Raw genomic sequence first — 26,046 nt, 5'->3', positions numbered from 1 at the left:
TAAGGCTTGACTGTTATCCTTTGAAAGTCCTGCTTATAAGGTTGGCCCCTTTTCTCATTTGAGAACATATATTTTAGGGGTGTTTCCATCAATTCTCCAAACTGATAAACGTGGTTCAATAAGCCTACACTGTTTGTATGAAAAATACAGTGTATGGTGAATATGTCTTTCCTTCTGAGTGTAGAATTTTGCCATGTGCCAGGCAAAGGGAGCATAAATGCACTGCCCCCAATAAAAACTGTAGGCATTAAGTCTCGAATGAGCTGCCCTGGTTTGCAACATTTCACATATGTTGTCAAAACTCCTTGCTGGAGGAATTAAGTGCATCTTGTGTGACTTGGTTGGCAGAGAACAGTGGGAGCTTGACCCTGGTTTCCCCGAGACTTCGTCCCACGTACCTTTTCTCTTTGCTCTTATTCTAAATTTGCTGTAATTTTCACTGTATGACTATATCCTGAGCCCTGTGACCTCCTAGTGAATCACGAAGGAGTAGTCATAGAGACTCCCAGCACAGACTTCCAGTTCTATTGTTTCATTCCACTCTTGATGATATGTAAAAGGTCATATTTACCAACTTAAAATATAACATTTATACATTTCTCATGCACTGCATTGGTAAAATATATGAGGTGATTAAGTATCATTTTCATTCTCAGCTGCTCCAAGTTTTCCTAAATCAAACATATTATCTACCATTACATACAGATGGGTCAATGTCTGGCACATTTTATAAACTAAACTGTACGATGTTTCTTTCTTCCCCTTGCATTTTTTAGTTACTACTCTTTTGACCATACCAGCAAAATCCTTGAAAGTATCTTTCCCACTTTTTGTATGAGATGCATTCCATTATCCCTGAGTTCATTATTCTGGTACTCAGATCCAAGCTCCACTCTTTAATATCTGCTATATAATCAGCTGTTAATTTTCCATATTCTTCTTCTAAAAACTGAACTTTCCATTAGAATGGTAGGTAGGGAAAAAAAAATCTTTGTGGCCCAAATCCACTGGCTTTTCTGTTCAGTTTATATTCCCCAACTAAAGATGCTTCACCCTTTTTTCCCCTCCCCTACTGAAGATTTTCTAAATTATATTCCTTGAAAACATGATCCCCAAGCTGTTTGTCAAAAGATTCTGTGGTTACCTAAGTTTGTGACATTAGGTAAGCAAAGTTAAACAGATTTCTTATAGAACTTCTCAGAACCTTTGATACAATCATTTGTATTATGTAGGAACATTTTGGCATTTTGGTTACCAAATAGTTCTGCATAAGTTACATGGAAGTATAAAACTTTTCCCGTAGGAACATCTTAAATGGACCAATATTTTACAGAATGCATTTTAAGAAATATTATGACAGTCCCCTATGCAGTAGCAGTTATCACATCTGATGTCTGAGAAGTCTGTGGATACAACTCTAAGAAGGCAAATATTATGACAAACCAGGCATAGCTACATTGCAGAATACTAAATCTATTGCCTTTTAGAACTGATGTTTAAAATATCAGCCAAAATATGAATCAAAAATGAGATCTAATAAAAACTGTTACTGGATTTCTAATTATAGATCTTTCTATAATTAGAGAAAATTAATTTTATATGATAGGGAAACAGGAAGTTTTTTTAATACTGTGGTAATAAATTATTTTCCCCATAAAAGGAAAAATAAAATTCAGTTACTTTAAGTCAGTAATCACTCAAGAGGCTTATCTATCAATGTGGAACTTGAATTGTTTGGTTTCTAAAATGGAAACAAAATACACATGAATACTAAAAATAAGACTATTGAGCAAGCATCTTTTAAAGTAACAAAAATACATGATTACTAAATAAACTCAACAAAGATGTTTGTTAATACTTTATTAGTATTTTCTAATGGACAGAACATAACACAAACCAAATAAAATTTTTAATCTTTTTAGTTCAATAAAAATAACTGACATTCTGATTGTTCTTTCTTCTTTGTTAAAGAAGGAAAGTATTGATAGAACAGTTAGGCACACAGTTGACACTTAACTGTACAATGATATGCACAAGTTATCTTTTAACAATTATAATCCTAAAATGTGCTCTTTATATTTTTCCCTTGTAATACAGGAGCCATGCTCCTATAAGCAAAATTTACTACTATTAAAAGAATTTTACAAGGAGTGACAAAAAGACTTTTAAAACAAGTCCTTAAATAAAAGGATGCAGCAACAACGGAATGTTAAGTTGTTGGGTTAAGAAGACAGTTTAAACTACATCTCAAAACATTAAAAATTCATTTATTTTACAATTACTCAAATACACATGCATTAAATGAAAATATTGCACAAAATTAAAATTTTAGATCGTGAAATTTATATTGTTCTTAATTTTTTTAAAAAATTGGTACACTTTCTGGTAGCACTTAACCATTTGATTTTTTCCAAACACCAGCAGCACAAACTTAAAATGAACAAACTGAAATATTCAAAGAAGTTTTTAATGCTTTTTTTTAAAAAAAATATTAAGGCTAACCAAGTGCATCCATTGGTCAATGGCACAATTGTTTTCAGCAACTATTCAGAACACCCTAATTATAGGAAATGCCCATCTAAGTGATATTCTTAAATCATACAATCAATTTTTTAGGTGAATATAAACTATGATGGTTTCTAAATAGTTTGTTACCTGAAAATCAGAAAACCCAAAGAACGATTAATTGTGAAAGTTCTTGCCTAAAGGCACCACTGACTTAAAAACACATTCAAAATCAAATACCAGAAGACATAAAGCCTCTTCATGTATATATTCATATATGCAATAAATGCATTAAGTGTAATAACTTTTATTAAACATAGTACACTGTACTTGACTTAGGGATTAAATATTTTACACACAGCTTGACCAAGTCATTCAAAAAGTATCTCTAATTTTAGCATGACCACGGCTTTCTGATGTAAAACGCAGATGTGCATACAGAAGATGCACTACTGTTTACATAGACTACCCTTTGACATTTCGGCTTTTGAAATATAAACTCTTTTAAACAAAAATTACTTTAAAAACCCATTTACTCAAATAATTTTTGGTATGATTGCAAGTTATCTTGCAGGGCTCTGTTTGAAAATTCACAATCTTACCTGACCTTTCTTTCCCTGGTTGATGTACACACTAGGCTCTTACATGAAATCTTCTGTATACTCTTAGATTTATTCATGTCAAAAATATACTTGAAATGGGCAGGGGTATATATGAAAATCATTGCACTTATGGTCATGCTGATGCCTTCTACAGACATGTTTCACACATTCTCAATTTTAAAGCCTGGGGCTCAGGAAGGGGCTGGCGCAGGGAGACACACTGAGAAGAAGAAATGCTTCTTCCACCAGAGCCACTATGGTCTTTTCTCACTTGCAAGTTGCAATGAAAGGGATTTCATTTATTTTATTCCGAAGACATGCAACCCATGCTGAATATGTGCAAACTGTAAGTATGCACAACAGCATTATTAATAAATATGATTATTATTATAAAGCTTTGAAGGAAGGCTTTATTCTGTTAATAGGCCTCACTTTGTAAGTAGGATCTAAGTGAAAACAAGACAATAATATCTTGTTCCAATCTTAAAGCTCCCAAATAACTGGGATACCAATACTCTGTCCCTTTATCTTAAGCACCCAGACGTTCTTTTAATACCAGAATCTTGGCTCAGTGGTCTGATAAGTAGCTTCACTATTTTAAGGTTTTAGTGTTAAATATTTTTAAAACAAAAAAGTGATACATCCAAACCCTTAGTCAATGGAAGTATTTAAAACTATGCAGAAATCCTGCATACAAGGGATATGAAAACTTCCAAGATGGACAAAATAAAGAGTGAGAAAACTATAGGAAATACAGAGGCTCCAAAACTGGAGAAGGTATTTTGTTTTGTTGGTATAAAATTGTTTTAGGGACTTAAATGTACACATTGAGGGGTTTTGCCTACTAGCTTTATTTAGTAGAATTTTACATTATGTGAAATATAAATAAAAGCATATTTTAAAAAATATTATAGTTCTGTTTTCATTTATTTTCATATATGTACACTGTAATAGAATTAGGAATTTGTATGTTTACATAAGACTAATAAGCTCATTAATCCTTTGATTTGCTATTTCTGCAGTTACCTAAGGCATGTCTAGATCATACAATTTAAAATTATCATATGGTAACTTTCAATAGAGTACTATTTTCTTTTAATTTCCATATTTTTAGAAGGACAAAATGTATTTGGCAGTTCTTCCAACAAATTATACCCCCTTCTGTACAGTCAATAATCTGTTAAAGATAAAAACTAATAATTTTGAAATTTAAAGACAGCCACCACATGCTTCCTTTTGTACACAGAATGCCAAAAGAAAACTTAAGTACCATAAGAGCAAAATAGAGCCCTTAAAGTATATAAGAATCCATTAAAAATTGTTTTATACCAATGAATAACAAATCCAATCAAATTCTGTTTTTTGATTGATTTTATTTTAAACTCACTTTTATTTTATGTCACAAAATTGTAATTTGGGTATAAGGTTACTTCATACTTTAAGGGCATTCTGTCACTTTTTCCAGACCTGAAAGAGATCCAAAGATCATTCACCTGGCTAACCCACACCATATGAAAATGCCGACGCAGACCTACAAAATCATTACGCAAAACAAATTCCTCCAAATCATACATTACAGTCTCCAACTGTTAGATTAGCCAGTTTATCTGTGAACCATTGTTTTGTGCTTTCCTTAGCTCTCATATACACACTCTGGCACTTTGTCATTGCTGAAGAATGCTGACTAGTTTGAAACGGAAGAGATCGACATCATTCTTGCTTGAGATGGGGGCAGTATCCTCTCAATGTTGCAAAATATGCACCAAATCATTTAATACATGGAAATCTCTCCTGGTAGTGGCTGGATTACAGATGAGGATGAGAACCACAGACTTATGGATGTATTAATAATCTATTTTGAGACACTAAGAGACTGGTGCAGACACAACAGTACATGAGTTAAGCCCCAGAAGATCTGTCCATACCATTAGTCCTGGACAAAATGAACACCAGCTTCATAGACTGGAGTGTCACCTTTTCTGTAAAGAAGGCGCTTGAGTAGTTTGAAGTTTCTGTTTATATTTCTGCATCTGCTTTGACCGTGAATGCAGTTTGTTGAAAAGGTCACGAAATTTATACTGTGGAAATAAGGTTTCTAAAAAGCCTTCCAAGAAGACATAAACCATTCTCCTATTTAACTGGTTGTGCTGAAACATTTCAAAAACACGAAGAATACCTTTCCGTGTTGTCTCAGCCCCAATAATGTGCTTCAGTTCATCTATATGAAAAAGGAGAAAAACACATAATTTGTTACACAAGGCCTAAACCATGCTCTTAAAACACGTAAAGTAGACAGCAGAGTAAAAGATTAGTAGTAGGGATCCAGGGTATGCATTTCAGCTACGCATTGTAACTGAAAGAAAATTTATGCATCACCAAATGCATGTATCTATCCATGCACTTATGCAATGGATACTATGAGATAATACAGCACAGCATAAAGAGGTAAAATCCAGACTCAGAGATCCCTAATTACAATCACAATCCTGTCCCTCAATACCCATTTGATACTTACCCACTGCCCTCTTTCCCCATCTATTAAATTGCTATTTATAATAACTAATATCTTTATAGCTATAAGAATTTATAAGGCTTTAATGAGATGTAAAAAGTGACCTATAAACTCTAAAACACTACACAAATATTCTTACTATGTCTAATGAAGAGTGAGAAATGCTAACCCCACAAAAACCTGGTTCATGATCTTAAAAAACTTGTGATATAGTAATTATGTCATAAAAATACTAAAAGTATAAAAAATGTTTACAGTGGGGAGAATTCCAGACAGATGAGATAGATAATAAGGAAAGGTTCCTTTCAGAAGTGATGACTAGCACAGACTTTGCTACTTGGGCAGGATTTTGATAGGTCTTGCCCAAGCAGCAAAGTCTGTGTTAGTCGTCACTTCTGAAAGGTACCTTTGTTACTAAGATGTCTGAGCATGGGATCACTGTTCATGATTATTCTTAATTATTCATCATCACGGGCCCAAAAAGTGTAAGTATCATTTTGCTGCTTTGGAAAAAAACACATGCAACTTCCAAGAGGTCTGTATCTAACTGGGGGTACAATATAATTTAAAGCAAAGATGTTGTGAATTTACTAAAAACAGGCAAAGAATTATCTATATATAAAATCATATACTTTTTTATCTACTCTTACTTCCTTCAGATCTTCACACCATTGTCTTCTTCTCAGTGAGGGCTTTCTTGGCCACCCTATCTAACACTGCAACCACTTGACACTGCCTACTCCTTTTTCCTGAAGTATTTTTTTCTTTAGTACTTAACATTATCTAACAGACTGTTTTATTTGTTTTGTTTTTTTCAGTTCCCCTATTAGAATGTAAGCTCCAAGAAGGAAAAGATAAGTGCAAAGCACAGTGTCTGACACTTGTTCCACTGTCAATAAATATTTAGTGAATAAGTGAATTAAAATTTCTTCCTTCTGCTTATCTGACTCAGTCTATAAATTAAATAGCACAATCTGGTTTATTATAATAGTATATTAAATAAGATCCAAAGTTATTGTTTCTTATTTTTCTAAAAATTATTTCTGTAATTTGCTTTTTACCACCAAATCCAACAGTATATAGAGAAGAACTGACAGTAATGTGGCAAATTTCTAATTTAACTGATCATTAAAATTTTATAATGAAAATATAGTTCTAAATAAGAAAAAAATGATAGGAAGAGAAACAGATATTGTATGATATTAAAACAACCAATACCACCTACTAGCCATACAAAACTGCCTTTCACATTACAGTCTCTCTTACTGAGAGAAGACAAATGAGATAAAGTAAATCTAAGTACACAGATGTATTCTAAAGAACTAAAATTCATACCAACAAAATGCCACTATGTATTCTTCAGATTATGGTTTTTTTTGAGACAGAGTCTCACTCTGTTGCCCGGGCTAGAGTGCCGTGGCATCAGCCTGGTTCACAGCAACCTCAAACTCCTGGGCTCAAGCAATCCTTCTGCCTCAGCCTCCCAAGTACCTGGGAAACAGGCATGCACGACTATGCCTGGCTAATTTTTTCTATATATTGTTAGTGGGCCAATTAATTTCTTTCTATTTTTAGTAGAGACGGGGTTTTCACTCTTGCTCAGGCTGGTTTCGCAGTCCTGACCTCAAGTGATCCTCTGGCTTCCGCGTCCTAGAGTGCTAGAATTACAGGCATGAGTCACAGGGCCCAACCCATTCAGATTGTTTTAAGTAATAAAGATGAATAATGGGCAGTTGTTTCTAAGTAAATGGATTCTTTGAAAGAATTTGTTCTCCTAAGCAGAACAAATATTCTTCTTGAAAAACTCATACTTCATATTCTTTTATTAGCTCTTTCATCTGTCCGTATTTAATTTATTTAACAACTTTATTCCCCAAATTTTTCAAGGTAGAAGAGTGAGGTGGTTAAAAGCACAAACTTTCAAATCACTCAATGCTGAGTCAGAATCCTAGCTGTCACTTACTAGCTATAAACCTTGGGTAGGTTGCTTAACCTCTCTGAGCTTCTGCTTCCTTACCAATAGAGCTGTAATGTTCACAGTGCCTAGCTTAATAGTATTATTATGAGGCCGGGCATGGTGGCTCACGCCTGTAATCCTAGCACTCTGGGAGGCCGAGGTGGGCGGATTGCTTGAGGTCAGGAGTTCGAAACCAGCCTGAGCAAGAGCGAGACCCCATCTCTACTATAAATAGAAAGAAATTAATTGGCCAACTAATATATATATACAAAAAATTAGCCGGGCATGGTGCCGCATGCCTGTAGTCCCAGCTACTTGGGAGGCTGAGGCAGCAGGATTGCTTGAGCCCAGGAGATTGAGGTTGCTGTGAGCTAGGCTGACCCCACGGCACTCACTCTAGCCAGGGCAACAAAGCGAGACTCTGTCTGAAAAAAAAAAAAAAATAGTATTATTATGAGGATTAGTTAAGAATATATAAGAAGTGCCTAGCATAGTACTTGGTACATAATAAACTATCAAAAGGTAGTTATAATCAAAAGGCAGTTAAACTAGCATGATCAATGCCAAAAATTCAGAAGAACTACAAATTGATGAGATTTTTAAATAAACATGCTTACTCACCTGGCATAATTGCAAGTAATTTAGTTTTTCCTGCAATTCTCGTTCTCATTCGAATAGCTTTATCTCTGCATGGAACAGTCTCTGCTAAAATGCCATTTGGCCAAAATGCATCTCTATTTAAGAAGATTAAATAAATTTTGTAAACATTTTCATTTTCTAATGATATAAGTTGACAAAATTATTCCAAATTTCTACAGAAAACACAAATATGAACAGAAAGACAAAACATTTCTGAAATTTTATTTAGGTATAATGGTATTCAACAAGTATCAACTAATTGCAGGGTTCAATTTTAGGGTAAAAGGATACACACAAGAAAAGTAACAGATGAATCCTGTGCTGATGTAGTTCATAAACACTAACAAAGACAGCAAAATGGAATATACAGATGATCATTCACCGCTATGAAAGCTCAAAGTGGGCATGTGCTGGTTGAACGTCTCACCCCAATACAACCCCATGATATCCGGAATTTGGATACCTTAGAGTTTAACAGCTAATCTCCCTCAGTTATGCCACTCTGTTCCCCTTATATAATCCAACAGAAAACTAAATTTCATGCCCACATCTTATAGCTGGATTGATTACAATGGTCCTTTCACACATATAACCACCCATTCTTTTTGAATTTCACAATGTGCTTGATTCCTATTCCCTAATTCTTGGTCCAAAGGCAGGAACTGTGCACAATAACTATATTTCCATTTGAGAACGTGGTTTCGAGGAGACAGGCTCACCAGAGCAATTGTTCTTAAATTTTGCACGTTAGAAACACCTGGGAGCTTAAAAAAAAAAAAGTCCAGGTCTCCCACCTGATTAATTAAGTCAGACTCTTTGGAGATGTGATACAGGCATTAAGAAATTTTAAAGCTCTACAGGCGATTCCAATGCACAGCCAAGCTGAGAATCACTGCCCCAGAAGAACATCATTCACCTACCCTAAAATAAGATGAACACGCCACGGCAGGTCATCCAACTTTTGGAAACAATATGGTATAGTGGGGAGAAACTTAGTTTCAGATTAAAGAAACTGGATTCCCCACTTTCCAGCATAAGAGCCTCTACTAGACTACTAAAACTCCTAAACTCTAATCCTCAATTTCCTCATAACAAAATAGAAACAAAAATACCTACCTCATAAAATAGGATAAAATCAGAAATCACACAAAAAGTACTGGGCACAGTGCCAAGCACACAGTTTTCCATGTTAATAGATCCCTTTTGCTTCCTTTCCTTTCCTTCAAAGTATATGATGCCATAAATTTTTATGCATTGCTTATCTTTAATTTTAGAAAAAAGGTCTGTTTCTCTGCTATCTGTGCTTTCCTTGAGGGACTGTAACTTATCAATCACTCCTCAATGATTGGCACAGAAGAGGGTCTCAATATATTTTTGTAGAATGAACATATGAATTGGAGTATCAATGCTGCTTAATTTGTGTTCTTTTGAGGGATTCAAATATTTAATAAAAAATTAGACCATAGCCAGAGACATATACTTTAAAAAAGTGATTATATGACCATGTCATTTCTATGTTAGTATTTCAATTATCTTAAAGCCATAGTACTATGAAAAAATGTAGCCCATCATCTTAAAGATTTTTCTTTAATACTTTCCCTACCCTGGTTTTAAAGAAACAAAAATCAATGGGTCCATGTGACAAATATTTATTATAATCCTTAGAAGTTTTTGCTCATCAGTGATAACTAAAACCAATTTTATGGCCAGGAAAGAAAGAAAAGCAACAAAAGTTAATTAGTGATAACAATGCTAAACTCTGTACTACCTGAAAGAAGTGACTGTGTCTTAAGATATACCTGAAACGTTTCACTGAGTCAGCTACTTGTTCGGGTGAAGTCATCCAATCAACATGATCAACTATTTTTCTGAAAGCAAAAAAAAGTAAATAAGCAATCTCAAAATTTAGAAGGAGAATAAAATAAGCATGACTTTCATGGAGCAAGGAGCTTAATATGAAAATAAATTATCTTTGAGAGCAGCACACTGCTTAATGATCTTAAAAAGCCGAGAGAAGGAAATTCTCCTGTAAAGGTTGAGCAAAAACAAAGTAAGACTACATAACTGGGGGGAAAAAGAGTGGTACCTATTAATAGTATCACCGTATGTAGCTCTAATAAGTTGTTGAAGCAGGTTTTTTATATTCCTTCGCAACCACTGATTTCTCTCTTTTAAGTCAAATACTTCATCCATGAGAAGCAGCATTACCCTAAGGGGAATATTGTCATCCACCTGACAAAATATAGGAAGAAATAAGAATAAGTTTGAGTTAGCTATTTACTTAGAAATGGCTACATTTGCTGGTTTTATAGAATGATTAGTATTATTTCATAAGTCAGAGAACAAGTTACATTATCATCTTCATAATTTGACATTTCATTCTAATTTAGAAAAAAAATATTTCTAATACTCATTTTGACAAAATACAGAGTTTTACAATCCTACAATGATGAGTAAATTCCATGGCTGTAGTTAAAAACACTTCTCAAAGTAGATTCATGATCATCTTAGAAAAAAAATGATTTGGCTGTTTTAGTAGAGACTGCATTAGTTTCATAAGGCATATGCTAGACCCTTTACCTATATTCTGATGCATCTTTTTAATAAGAAAATATTCTCAGTATCTTTCTGTATTTAATAGGACAAAACACAATCTATCCAGAGTAATGTGTTTTCCTTGGTTAGTAAGTTGTATGTATTTAGGTAAAAAAGCAGCTGGAATTCAATCCAGCATACAACTAAATTAACAATGCAAAAGGTACATTTCACTAAAATACTAGAATTTTCTTTTAGCTTTTAACAACCAAAAATTAGTACACTTCTATTATGGACGTATTCAATCAATGAGGTAAAAAGTAAAGGAAGACAACTGGAATGCTTTGATATAAAAAAATAAAAGTAAAAAACAGGCATAGATTTAGGACAACATAATTGCTAGTAATTTTATAATTCTTTCAAACTCTTTTCAACTATGTCTTCATTGGTGATGTAATTTAAACATTGAGAAAAAAGCATAAGGTATACATTTTTCACTGTCATGTTGTAAACATTTTCTTAGTATATCTTCCAGTTCAAAACTGAAAATATATAGCTTAACCAAACCGGGGAGAGAAGGAGACCTATTTTATTACTGAGACAGAATAAATACTGCTCTATTTTTTGATCAAGTATATTCAGGAGTTTAGTGTCACAAGACAATTCTAATAAAGTTAAACTGTAAAAACCACATACCAAAAGGTATGATGCTATGATTATTAAACTAGCAATACTCAATAAAACATTCCAAAATAATGTCGAAAAAGCAAAGTATTATTTTTGCTTAGGACAGTTTATTATAAACAAATTCAATCGAAAACCAAAAGGAGATAATTACAACTTCAACAGAATACAGCCCCAAAACAGATCCAAACAAATACAACAACCTGATTTGTGATAGGCAAGAAACAGCAGAGTGGAGAAAAGACACCCTTTTCAGTAAATGGTGCTTGGGTCAACTGGACCCCTACCTCATTCCATATACAAAAATTAATCCTAGATGAACCACAAATCTAAATGTTGACACAGTAAAACAAATAGGTTTTTAAAGAAAGTCATAGGACATCTTTGTGATCTTGCAGTAGACACAGATTACATATATAGCACACAAAAGCAACACGGAGAATAGAAGGTATTGTCAGATATATGTGATGCAAATAAATAAGACAAAAGATCTCATATTCAGATCATATAAAGTACTCCTAATAATCAAAAAGAAAGCCAAGCCAATAAAAAAACAAGCCAAAGATCTAGAAAGACAGGACATTCACAGGGCCAATAAATATAAGAAAAGTGTTCAACATTTCAACAGTCATCAGAGAAATGTGAATGCAAATGAAACATACAACTAGAATGACTAAAATTAAAGACACAAAATACTGAGTTCTGGCAGGACTTAGAACATTGGAACTTCCATGTACTGCTGGTGACATTATAAGTGTATAGTCTGAAAAACTATTTGGTAGTTGCTACTAAAACTGAATTTAAACATACCCTCTGATACAATAATTTCATTCCTAGGTATAGACTCAATAGTACTTGTAATTTTTTTTCCATAAAACAGACAGTAGAATGTTCATGGGAGTACTATTCATAATACAACAAATTGTGCTATATTTACAAAATGGAATACTATAAAGCCACGAGAATGAAGAAACTACAATCACACAAAACAAGATGGAAAAACATCACAATGGTGAACAAAAAAAGCCATACTTAAAGGAGTACATATCTTAGAGTTTCATTTATAGAAAGTATAAAAGCAGAATATTAGGACAGTGATTATCCTCAGTGGGGGAAAAGGTCAAGACAGGACGAGAGGCTTTTGGGGGTACTGGTAATGTTCTGTTTTTTGATCAGAGTGCTGATTACATAGGTATGCTCAGTTTGTAAGAATTTGTCAAGTTTCACACTTACAATATGTACACATTAATAATACATATACATATCTTACTTCATTATAAAGTTAAAAAGATCTGCCAAGTATGATTTAAATTACAACCAAATACTACCAAGAATAAAATTAACTCACATTATCATCAAGTTGAGCTGAAACTCGATAATGTTCAGGGTCTGAATCAGTCTTCGGAATTAAAGGAGGCACCTAAAAAGAAAAAAAAAAAATCCCACAAAGTAAACGCATTAACGCAGACAGTGAAAGAACACAACACAATAATAAACTGAAATGAGTATCAGCATTTGATGTAACTTTTGGTACATTATATAAGCAATCTTTCACAATTAAAGTTTGAAAGCAATTATAAAAGGGTAATTATTTCATTGCCAAAAGTTTTTTTTTTCCTTTAAAAAAAGGACTGACTTTTGAGTTGGAAGGGGAGATTACTTAAAATTCCCATACTTTTTAGAAGAATTAAATCTAAGAAAGGTTAATGACTTCAAGACCAAATACTCACACACTATACAATGACATTTTGGTCAACAAGGTTATACCATAATTTGACTATACCTTTTCTATGCTTAGATATGTTTAAATATATAAATACTTAGCATTGTGTTATAACTGCCTACAGTATCAGTACAATAACATATCAGGTACAGGTTTGTAGCCTAGGAGCAATAGGCTATACCATACAGGCTATGTGTTTAGCTATAGTAGGCTAAACCATCAAGGTTTGTGTAAGTATACTCTATGATGTTCGCATGACAACTAAATTGCCTAATTACACATTTCTTAGTACCTCTCCTGTTGTTAAGTGATACATGACTATAGTTAGTAGTACAGCCAATGAACAGAACTCTAATCTTTCTTTTACCATAAAGAACATTTGATAGCATGTTAAGAGGTTTAAGGAATTAACCAATTGTTTGACAGGTTATGCCAAGAGATGGACAGAAAGACCAGTGTTAGTGGAAAATCATTTGTTAGCACCGGAAAGACTATCAAGGTAACCTATTTTAACCCCCTCATATTATTGGTGAATATAAGGAAACCTGGTATAAGGTGACTTCTGTAGAAAGTCATAGAAGTAGTTAGCAGAGGAAGTGGTACTGAAAAATTCTTATTTTAGTGTTAGTTACTTCCTCACAATTAGAAGTAAAAATAAAGCATCAGGGAAAGTATGAGAATTGTAGAACAGTATTGATTTACACACACTATTTTAGGAATGGTCTCTTACATTAAAGATAACCTATCTATGTTTATATACATTTTCCCTTCATTCAAACATACTCTAGCAAATAGAAAATTCTAATAGCTCAAGGATTTCTTTTATAGCTTGATTACAACTTTAAATAACTATGTCAAAATGATTTTTTTGTTTGTTTTTATAGAGACAGAGTCTTGTTATGTTGCCCAGGCAGGTCTAGAACTCTGGGCTCAAGCAATCCTCTCTCCTTGGCCTCCCAAAGTGCTGGGATTACAGGTGTAAGCCACCATACCAGGCCTCAAAATGATTTAAAAAATGTAAATTAGGACTGCAACAAACTACCTGGTCTAGGTACCTTTATCTGCTAATGTAATGATAAAAGCTTCCTGGGAAACTCTTCTATGTCTTTCAGAAGTATATTTCCAGTAATGTATGACTCCAGAGACTGACAGTAGTGAAGAACTTTTCATCTGTTTGATCGGATAATCACTCCATCATGTGAATCAGAAGTAATAATACTTTATGTTTCCTGAGTGAATACTAGTATAACTCATTTGCAAAATAGCACTTATGTGTTTGTTATTGAATTTAATAGCATTGTAGGATTTAAAAATGGCACAATGGAATAAAACAGTACAAAGAATATTAACTTTAGTAATTTTAAATATTTATTCAAAATGGATTTTAATACTATACCATAGCAGAGACTGACAAGTGACTGGATTTTACAGAATCTGTTTCTGATAAGCATTTATTCTCTTTAGTTTTTCATTCTTAATGATACTATGTGTCTAGAGGACTTTGGAAGAGAAATAAGGTAAATCTAGGCAGGAGCCAAATATATCTTAGTTGACTTAAAAATAGTTTGCTTTTAGACGTTACTAAAAAATGTCTTCTTACCTTGAAAAATGATTGCTTTATGTCTTGACCTAATCTTTCTGACATTTTGCCCATGTTGTCTGACATTTTAGTCATTCCCTCTGCCAAGCTATCAGGAAGGGATTTAACTGCATTTGAAACATTCCTCATAGAATTGCGAAGTGGATTTACAAAAGTGTCCATCTAAAGGAAAAAAGATATTACACCATGACTTCACTGTATCCAATTTATTATTCAAATGTGAAACCTGAGAAAATAGAGTACTACACCTAAATGATGTAATAATTTTCTGGTCTATATTATGCAATTTCATTTTAAAAACAAAGAAATGTTGTCTTTAGTGTGTTTTAAAAATGTATTTTTACATTCACATATATGATTTAAAAATTTGACTGATGAGATTGCTAGAAAAATGAATATAAGCTAGGCTGTCTTCTTATTAAAGAATTCTGAATTAAAACATTTCCAAAACAGAAATTGATACAAGTAGAATTAGCCACTACAGACTTTTGCCACAATTCACATTGCCAGAGGACAACTCAGAGTAAAACCAAAGAACAGAAACCAAGATGAACAAGGATTTGAAAAACACTGCCACTGGTAAAAAGCGATTCAAAGATAAAAAGATGAAGGTAATCTCATGAATGGCTGATAATTCTTGCATGTGTATGCACACACACACACACACACACACACACACGGTCATGCACACATGTAATTCTAATTCCTCATATGTAGTTTTTGGTCAACTGGACAGTATGTCCAAATCAACTGGAACATTACTTCCAACACTCTGTGTATATGTGTTTTAACTGTAATAACATTATAGATAAGCTAAGTCATGAGAACACAACACATATAGAATTCTAAAGAGATAAGCATGATAACATTTAAAATATGCAGCTTGAGGGAAAATTAACACCACTCTAACAAGTTACAATTTTCACAGAAGACACAGAATTTGAGACACATAAAAGGCATGAATTTCACTTAATCTACAACCTGAGTTAAAAGTTGCTTGAATATCTTCGTGAATATTTTAGGTTTTTATATATCTTACACTTCACAGCAGAAGCTATTCAGCTAATATATTCAGCTAATATGACTTGAGTTGGTTAAATGAATACTACACCTCACATGCTATCTAGGCATGGGGCTAACTACCACTGATAGTCTTTTAAGATAAGAGATCTTATATCTATATAATGAATTACTTTATAATTAAAAATAGTTGTCTGTGTACCATCCCAGACCTACAGAATCAATTTTTTTCCTTTTTTATTTTTTTCCTCTTTTTTATTTTCTTCCTTTCCCTCCATCCTAACTGTTCATAAGAAATAGAATCAATTTTGTTTTTTCTAATTTCTGAGGGTAAACCCCAGGTATCTATATTAGAAGGGAACAGGCATGAAAAGAAGATAGAAAAACCACCACAGGTGACTCTAGATGCCTAACTCCGAAAGAAGTAGAATTTTATAAACATAAAGGCAGGGTCTCCATCAGTGTATGGTACCATTTCTGAAAACAGAATTTGTCTTAAAATAGATTTTCAGAAAGAAAGAAAAAAACTTTTAAATTACCAGGCACAGGAGTAAATTATGGATTGCTTGCACCAGTATACACTTTGGCTGACTTACACAGATACTGTTTATTCATTCAATTACCACCCCAGCTGAGTTATTTGTATTGGTAACAACATGCACAATGGAATTCTAGCTTAAATGTTGATCTCTAACTATAGTTTAAAATGCCTTCACATCATCATACAAAACTGGATAGAAACATACTGTGTGCAAAGAAAAAAGCTGCTTATCAGTTACTCTTTCTAGGAATTGTTCCACAGATTTTGCAAAGCTAGGGTAAACTGAGTGATCAAATTAATGTGTTGTACAGTATTATTTCTTAAGCTCTAAATAGCCACTGATAAAATGTTTACTGATGATTTTCTCTAATAGCTATTTAATTTCTAGTATAATATAATTAAGGAAAAAGTAAACTATAATTTAGCCAAAATGGAAACGTAGTTGAAAACCCCAAATTCTTGATATGCATACAAATTATGACAATCCAAAAGAGGTCAAGATGACCTTCGTGACAGCTGACATGACTTAAGAAAATCAGATGTTATTGCAGATTGCCAGAAATGATTCAGAAGAATCTTTAGACTCCATTGATAATTTTTTTAAAAAGTGCTGTCTGTTTGAGCATACATATGCCTTACTGTTGGTTGGTAAAAAAAAAAAATAAGGAAATAAAAAGTTGTATACATTTAATATAATGTCTCTATCTCAAAAAGCTGTTATCCCAATTGCTTTATCCGAAAACTGATACAATCTTAAGACAGAGGAAATAAGACAGATAAACATCAAAAAGATTGAAGACTGAAATGCATCTCTACTGACAAAACTATTTAAAGTTGGAATTCAAACTCAATCACTTCAATTACAAACTACACAGATAAGCACCATATTTTTTTCCCCACCACTATAAGGTCATTACCCTGGAACTTGTCAAAACGAACATTCAATTTAGAAATGTTAACATCTATTAGGATATTGAAATCCAATATCCTAGAGCTGCCTACCCTAAGCCCCAGGCCGTGGACCAGTACGGTCTATGGCCTGTTAGGAACTGGGCTGAACAACAGGTGAGCAGCAGGCGAGTGAGTGAAGTTGTATCTGTATTTACAGCTGCTCCCCATCATCCACATCACTGCCTGATCAGAGCTCAGGTATCCCACTGATTCTGCATTATGGTGAGTTGTATAATTACTTCATTATATAATACAATGTAATAATAATAGAAATAAAGTGCAGAATAAATGTAATGTGCTTATCTGCTTGAATCATCCCTAACCACCCCACCAACACCTCCACCCCACCCACTGCCCCCCATCCATGGAAAAATTATCTTCCATGAAAGTAGTCCCTGGTGCCAAAAAGGTTGGGACCACTGTCCTAGAGTAATCCTATGAAATTCTCATAGATACAATTGTTAGTTTTACTTATTTTGTATCAATTCTTTAATCTTTTTAGAAAAGGTTAGTCTTTTGAGAGGGAAGATAAATAGAGGGGAAGTCCTTTTTCTTTTTAAATTTTCATTTGTAATAATTTCTAATTTATAAAAGCTTGCCAAAATAATACAAATGGCTTCTGCATACCCATCATCCAGCTTCCCCAACTGTTTCTACTGCTTCTGCTATTATTGCTACTAAGAGCAAACATTTATTCAGAGGTTAATTATTTGCCAGGCTCTGTCATACACAGAATATCAAACTTGATTTACATAATGCTCTAAAATGAGGATTAACATCATCATTTCTTGATGAAAATAAAGTACCAAAGGTTAAGTAACATGTTCAAGGTCACAGCTAGTAAATAGCAGGGAAGCGATTTGAATCAAACACTGCCTGATTTCAAAGCCTGTGTTATTATCCACTAAATTACCCTGCCCAATTTGAGAATGTAATCATTTATTGTCTTAACCTCGCATCTTATTCCAAATATAGGTTTTATATCCCATTTTAAATTATTTAAAATAGTTCCTCTTCTCGATATGAGGCAGGGAACTGCCACAAATATCTAGTATTGAGAAAACCAACACACTAAGGATTTCTATTATATAACCAATATATTCATTCAGAACACAGTCTCCCATGAAAGTACCCTCAAGCAAAGTCTAAAGTCCTGATTCAACAAACACTACAGTTAAAAGGGTAGAAAAAAGTCACATTTAAACAAAAGAAAGTTCAAAAACAAGAAATGACAGTCTCTCCAGATCAGAAGGCATCAATCTGCACAAGAATTCCAGCAGTAAAAAAAACAGATCTTAATGAACCAGTCCTCTCCCCCAAAGGATCACACCAGCTCTCTAGCAATGGTTCTCAACCAAAATGAAAAGACTAAAAGATAAAGAATTCAAAATATGGATTGTAAGGAAGCTCAATGTGATCCAAGAGAAAATGGAAAACCAACACTAAGAAACCAGAGAAATCATTCAGCACATGAATGAAAATTTTACTGAAGAGATCAATAAAAAAAACAAATAAAAAAGAACTCTGAAAATGAAAAATTTATTTAAGTAAATACAAAACACAATGGAAGGTTTTAAGAAAAGGTTAAGCAAAAGCAAGAATATCAGAGTTTGAAGATAAGTCTTTCAAATTAATCAGGTCAAAAAAAAAAAAAGAAGAAGAAAAAGAGAGAATTTCCACCCTGATCAAGAATGAGACCCTATCTCTACAAAAATAGAAAAATTAGCCAAGCATGGTAGTACACACCTGCAGTCCCAGCTACTCAGTAGGCTAAGGCAGGGGGCTTGAGCCCAGAGCTTGAGGCTACAGTGAGCTATGATGACGCCACTGCACTCTAGTCTGGGCAACAAAGTGAGACCCTGGTCTCAAAAAAAAAAAAGAACCAAATAAAAAACCTATTTTTGGAAAATCTATTTGAAGATAATGTAGGAATTCCCTGGTCTTCTTAGACATTTAGACATACAGGTATACAACAAGCTCAATGAACTCGTAGGAGATTCAGTACAATAAGTGTATCACCAAGACACACAGTAATCAGACTGGCCAAAGTCAACATAAAGGAGGAACTCCCACAATCAATGAGACAAAAACACCAATTAACTTGCAAAAGAAAACCCATCAGACTAATAGCAGATTTCTCAGCAGAAACCTTATAAGCCAGAAGGAACAAGGGTCCTATCTTTAGTCTTCTTAAACAGAATAATTGTCAGTCAAGAATTCTGTATCCTGCAAAACTAAATTTCATAAATTAAGATGAAATAAAGTCTTTCCCAAAACAGCAAATGCTAAGAGAATTTGTCTCCACTAGACTATGAGAAATGCTCAAAGAAGTTCTAAACATTGAAACAAATGGTCAATACTCACCAGTATAAAAACACTAGAAAGTAAAAACTAATAGCTCTGATAAAACAAGGAAGAATACAAAGCAACTAGGTAATAATCAGCATGATGACTGGAACAATATTTCACATATCAATATTAACATTGAATATAAATGGTCTATATGACTTACTTGAAATATCTAGATTGATGGAATGGATTAAAAAACAACTCAAATATCTGTTGTCTCCAAGAAACCCATGTAACTTGAAAAGATTCTCAGATTCAAGGTAAAGGGATAGAAAAAACATATTTCATGCAAATGGAAACCAAATGCAAGCAGGAGTAGCTATTCATATATCAAGCAAAATTGACTTTAAATAAAGACAAAAATAGTCATTATATAATGATAAAAGGATCAATTCAATAAGAAGATACAACAATCCTAAATAATATGCACCTAACACTGAAGCTCCCAGATACATAAAACAAACACTAGACCTACAAAAAGAAATAAACAGCAACACAGTAATAGCAGGGGGATTCAACACTCTACTGACAGAACCAGACAGATCACTGAGGCAGAAAATCAACAAAGAAACCCTGGACTTAAAAGGGACCTAGAAGACATTTACAGAACACTGTACACAGAACTGAAGAATATACATTCTTCTCATCAGTGCATGGGACATTTTCCAAGACAGACCATATATTAGGCTATAAAACAATTCTTACTTAACAAATTTTAAAAAGTCAAAATCATATAATACTATGTATCTTCTCAGACCACAATGGAATAAAACTGGAAATCAATCTCAAGAGGAACTCTCAAAACTATACAAATATGTGGAACTCTCAAAACTATACAAATATGTGGAAATTAAACAATCTGCTGCAGAATGATCTTTTGGTCAATGATGAAATCAAGATGGAAATCAAAAAATTTCCTAATTCAATGATAATGGTGACACAAACTACCAAAACCTGTGGGATACAGGTAAAAGCAGTGCTAAAATGGAAGTTTCTAGCACTAACTGCCTACATCAAAAAGAAAGATCACAAATTAACAACCTAATGTCACACCTCAAGGAACTAGAAAAACAAGAACAAACTAAACCCACAGCTAAGAAAAGACAAGAAATAACAAATATCAGAGCAGAACTAAATAAAACTGAATCCAATAAAACAATGCAAAGGATCAATGAAATGAAAAATTCGTTCTTTGAAATGATAAACTAAACTGATAGACCACCAGTGAAGATTAATCAAAAGAGAGAGGATTAAAATAAACTCAATCAGAAATGAAAAAGGAGACATTACAACTAATCCCACAGAAATACAAAAGATAACCTGAGACTGCTATTAATATCTCTATACACACAAACTAGAAATCTAGAAGAAATGGATAAATTTTTGGAAACATACAATCTCCCAAGTTTGAATCAGGAAGAAATAGAAATCCTGAACTGACCAATAATGGGTAGCAAGATTGAAATCAGTAATAAAAAGTCTACCACCAAAAAAATAAAAGCCTAGGACCAGATAGATTCATAGACAAATTCTACCAGACCTACAAAGAAATGGTACCGATCCTACTGAAACATTCTAAAAGATCGGGAACAAGGGAATACTTCCCTAACTCATTCTACGAAGCCCTTATCACCCTGATAACAAAGCCAGGAAAGGACACAACAAAAAAAGTAAACTACAGAACAATTTCCGTGATGAACTAAAATCCTTAACAAAACACTAGCAAACCAAACCCAAAAGCACATCAGAAAGATAAATCACCATGATCAAGTAGGTTTCACCTCAGGAATGCAAGAATGGTTCAACATATGCAAATCAATAAATGTGATTCACCACATAAACAGAATTAAAAACAAAAACCATATAATCATATTAATAGATACAGAAAAAGCATTTAATAAAATCCAGGACCCCTTCATGATAAAACCCCTCAACAAATTAGGCATAGAAGGAACATACCTCAAAATTATAAAAGCCATATATGACAAACCCATAGTCACCATCATATTGAATGAAGAAAAGCTGAAAAGAAAATGCACTACACACCCACACACCATGGAATACTACTCAGCCACAAAAAAGAATGAAAGAATGTCTTTGGCAGCAACTTGGATGGAATTGAAGGCCATTAGCCTTATCTCAGGAATGGAAAAACATACACCATACGCTCTTACTTGTAAATGGGAGCTAAGCAATGGTATGTATGCTCATACAGAGTGCTATAATGGATACCGGAGACTCAGAAAAGGGAGAAAGTGAAGGAGAGTGAGGGATGAAAAATTACCTATTGAGTACTATTTGGGTGACAGATATACTATAAGCCCAGACTTCACCCATAAACAATTCACCCATATAACAAAAAACCATTTGTACTCCCTAAATCTAAAACACACATAAAAATCTAAATTTATTTTCTTTTATTAAAAACAAGGTGTGAAAACCCAATGCTGCTTACCTTGCGAGCAAAATCCCCTTTCCCTTTACTGTAGGCTTTGTTCTCAAGGAAATCATATACACAGTGAGCCAAAGCTGGGGATGCTTTCATCATTTCAGGAGTTAATAATAACTAACAGAAAAATTTAAAAAAAGAGACATCTTTAACCAATAGGATCCTGGAAATTAACTTTGTTTACAATTTTAGCTCATAAAAAGTAAAGAATTTTAATTTTATACTTAAAAAACCCAAATATACAGTTAAAATAAAGTCACCAATAATTTTATGATTAACAGTTTGGTGTATATTCTTCCTGGCTGCTATTTTGACTTTCAGTGCATCTAACTGAAAGTTGTTCAAATATATTTACTATTCTATTTTCAAGACCTTATAGCTTACACTAAGAAGATTCACATTAGAAAATTGTTATGTTATTTGCATAATTCTAGAGTTAACATTACATAGAAAAAGAATTTTATGAAATAAAATGAACAGAATAATCAAAATAAAAACTTTCAAGTGTTATAAAGAAGTCCCAAACAAAATACTGTTTTCACAACTGCTAATAATAACTTAATGTTCTAGCTCAATTCCATCAATGGAACAAGTCTGACATATTGCGTTCTTTAGCTAAGAAGTCTACAACACAGCCACACCAGATACATTTATAACACCAGATTTGGAAATGGTGGTTATTTTCAAAAATTGTATAAATAAATAATATAGATACTACCGGAACTGAAGTTGGTACTTTAAAAAAAAATCAAAATGTTTGATAATGGTCTCAACATCAATGATATCATTCAGCTTTAAGCCAGGAAAAGACAAAAGTGAATTACAGCAGAGATTCGTATTTTTGCTATACTTTTAGTACATAATAATCACATGGAATTACAATTATAGTTATAAACAAACCCAATCACAGATATAAATATTTGAGAGAGAGAAAGAAAACCTTCTAAACAAAATATCCAGTATATTTATTAGCTAAGTTTTACCAAATTCTAATGTGAGTCAACAAACAATTTCCATCAAGGGCCAGATAGAAATTATTTTAAGTTTTGTGGTCCATAGAATCTCAGCTGCAAAAGCAGCCACAATCATAAATGAAAGGGTGGCTATGCTCCATTCTAACTCTTGATAAAAACAGGTAGTAGGCTAGATGAAGTCTGAAGGCTATAGGTTCGCTAACCCCTGTTGTAGAGGCTGGGGAACTAAATAAGGGAACACTATAAATCTGAGCTGATGCTTTCTCTAGTATAAAGCACGAATTAGTATAAAAAACTATAAAGTGATATTATTATTATATCTGGCATCTGAGCACTCAGGTTTAAAACAAAGTTATTTCTGGGAGTCTTGTTCATGCAATAAGTAATTTGTAAGACATGTTTTATTATTCCACAAAAGAAAACTATATACCCAGGACACATAACACTTCCTCAGATCTATCCCTCTCTTAAATTACTCTATAATTTTAGAAGCCTTTGAATCATTATGGCCCATGGGAGGCAGCTATATGCATTTCTCTGGGAATAAAATCTGCTAGCCTTTGATATACTATGAAGAGGCATTTTCTACTGAATTGGAAATATTGAACTATTTAGTCTACCATAAAATCCTGAGACTTTACAGTAATATGGAATTGCTGTGTGTGCACATAGTCATCTAAACATGAATGAGCAGAATTCCTAACACTGCCTAGAAAACGAAGTTAATCAATAAACACAAAAATAGTGTTTATAAATTACTGAGCAGACTGCATATCACATTTGACAAGCTGCTCAAAAGTGGTTGTTATCCCATTACTAAAGTAAAAACATTCTTTAATAAAGAGATCTGTTATATCTGTGTGCTACATTAAATGAAAATTGATGCACAATAATAAACATGGACTTACCTGCAAATACGCATTTAGATCCTTTTTCCTTTTTTCTAAAAAATCTCTATCCATATTATTAAAAGTCTTTTTTCCAGGAAGTTTCAATATACTTGATAGATTTTCAAACTATAAGATAAAATACAGTCAAGAGTACATCTTAGTTTTTAATATAAAGACAAAAGAATATCCTAAGTGATAATTTCTTTACATATCAAAAACATCTTCAACAGATAATTTTGTAATATATTTTATTAATAAAAATTAAAAAATCAAAATACTGTCCAAATATGTCCCAAATACAATTCTAATGTTATTTATTATAAAAAGTATTTTCAATTAAAAATAACAAATTTGGATAATTGATATAGACAGGTATTGGCCATGTGGGGTTCATTTTAATATTCTAATTCTGAGATTGTTCAAAATTTCCATAATAAAAGATTTTAAGAAATACTTTCCTTAATAACCCACTGACTTCTGAATAAAGTATTGGCAAATTAAACTTTTAGTGATCAAAGTTATGAGTTTCTAGCTTATTAAAATATCAAATATTTTTTAATATTAATGACTTCAATCAATGAATCATTGCAATAGACGATTATTAAAAGTAGAAAAGGCAAACTTCAAATTATAGACAGCTATATTACAACTTTGTATATATAAAATTATAATAAACAGATACCTCTTACTCATCAACTACATTAAAAATAAATTCATAGATTAACAACAAAAAAATTAAGAGCTATCAGCATATATTTTATCTTGTAAAGCTACAAACACAAAGTAAATATATATTACTATAAGTCTAGCATTTACATACTTAACATTTGGGTGCATCTTTAACGGTTCATGATAATCTATAAACGGTTCATAGTAATCTATAATGCCACACTAAAACAGATTTTTAACTATACTATAATAGCTGCTAAAATAGTATAAGAGCAAAGTCATTTAGTGACTATACCTCGCCAACAGCCTAGTACCTGAAATTTCAAGCAGTCTCATTGTTTTTCCCATGTGATACATATCCTAAAGTGTAATAAACTTTTTAAAATCATTCTTTGTTTAAAACAACAATAACATCATCATCATCTTTGTAAAGAAAACTAATTCCCAGTGCAGAGATGAAAGAGAAGAGGAAATGAAGAGGATTAAGATATTTTCCATCCCCAAACAGGAGATTCTGATAAATTATTAAATGAAATGACAAATCTGATGGTTGGTTGGAGCTAAAATGTGAACACGTTCATTATATGTTATATATGAAAAGTAAAAGCAGGTCTTCTGTTCCAGTCATGGCAAGAAAAGAAAAAAGGATAGGGGCAATTCATAGAGAAAATGTATACTATGGTGATATATACAGATTTGGTGATTCACAAAAGTATTGTTATAGAAATGGGTCCTCGTTGAATATCACATGTCCAATAGAGAACACCTGGTTTTATGAATTAAATTCTTTTTTAAAAAATCATACTTAATGGAAGTAAATTTACTTTTTTGAGGTAGTCCCCCCAAATACTTAATTTCCTGTAATATTACTTATCCACGTTTACTGTCTCAATTTATGAGAATGCATAAATTATTCTGGTATTACAAGTATTATGGGACTGAACTGTATTCCCCCAAAATTCATATGTTGAAGACTTACCTTCTAAGTACCTCCAATTGTGACTATATTTGGAGAATGGGGCTTTAAGGAGGTGATTAAGTTAAAATGAGTCTCTCTTAGGGTGGGGCCTATTCTAATCTGACTTGTGTTTTTATAGGAGAAAATTTGGACGTAAAAAGAGACACCAGAAATGCAAGCACATAGAGAAAAGGCCATGTGGGAACAAAATAAGAAGGTGGCCATTTAGAAGCCAAGAAGAGAGGCCTCATGAGAAACCAAACTTGCCAACCCTTTGATCTTCAATTTCTAATTTCCAGAACTACAGGAAAATAAACTTGCTTAGGCCACTGAGTCTGTGGTAATTTGTTACAGCAGCCCCAGCAAACTAACACACCAACAGAATATAACAATATCTATTAAAACAATTTATTTTAGAAATTTTAAAATATTAAATCTTATTAATAAGAAAAAAATTAAACATCACAATAAGTTATTTTCTCAAAACC

The 26,046-nt window shown here is 32.9% G+C and overlaps 1 protein-coding gene across 4 annotated transcripts in view; it reads right to left on the bottom strand.

Annotated features, from left to right (window-relative positions):
• Positions 1–1,845: 1,845 nt before the first annotated feature.
• The window catches only part of SNX13 (sorting nexin 13), a 148,255-nt gene continuing 124,054 nt past the window's right edge, over positions 1,846–26,046 (bottom strand). For all 4 annotated transcript variants that reach the window (XM_076006395.1, XM_076006393.1, XM_076006394.1 and 1 more), the window contains 8 exons: positions 23,950–24,057; positions 22,074–22,184; positions 14,758–14,919; positions 12,783–12,854; positions 10,302–10,447; positions 10,015–10,083; positions 8,198–8,310; positions 1,846–5,325 (listed from right to left, as the gene is read on the bottom strand). In XM_076006395.1, coding sequence (XP_075862510.1) covers positions 5,078–5,325; positions 8,198–8,310; positions 10,015–10,083; positions 10,302–10,447; positions 12,783–12,854; positions 14,758–14,919; positions 22,074–22,184; positions 23,950–24,057 — 1,029 coding nt within the window. In that variant the 3' untranslated portion in view covers positions 1,846–5,077. The remainder of the gene's footprint in view (positions 5,326–8,197; positions 8,311–10,014; positions 10,084–10,301; positions 10,448–12,782; positions 12,855–14,757; positions 14,920–22,073; positions 22,185–23,949; positions 24,058–26,046) is intronic.

The sequence above is a fragment of the Microcebus murinus genome, chromosome 9, assembly GCF_040939455.1.
Source record: "Microcebus murinus isolate Inina chromosome 9, M.murinus_Inina_mat1.0, whole genome shotgun sequence".
In the NCBI taxonomy this organism is placed as follows: domain Eukaryota; kingdom Metazoa; phylum Chordata; class Mammalia; order Primates; family Cheirogaleidae; genus Microcebus; species Microcebus murinus.
Note: the sequence above shows the minus strand (reverse complement) of the source record. Positions and strands in the feature narration are given on the sequence as shown.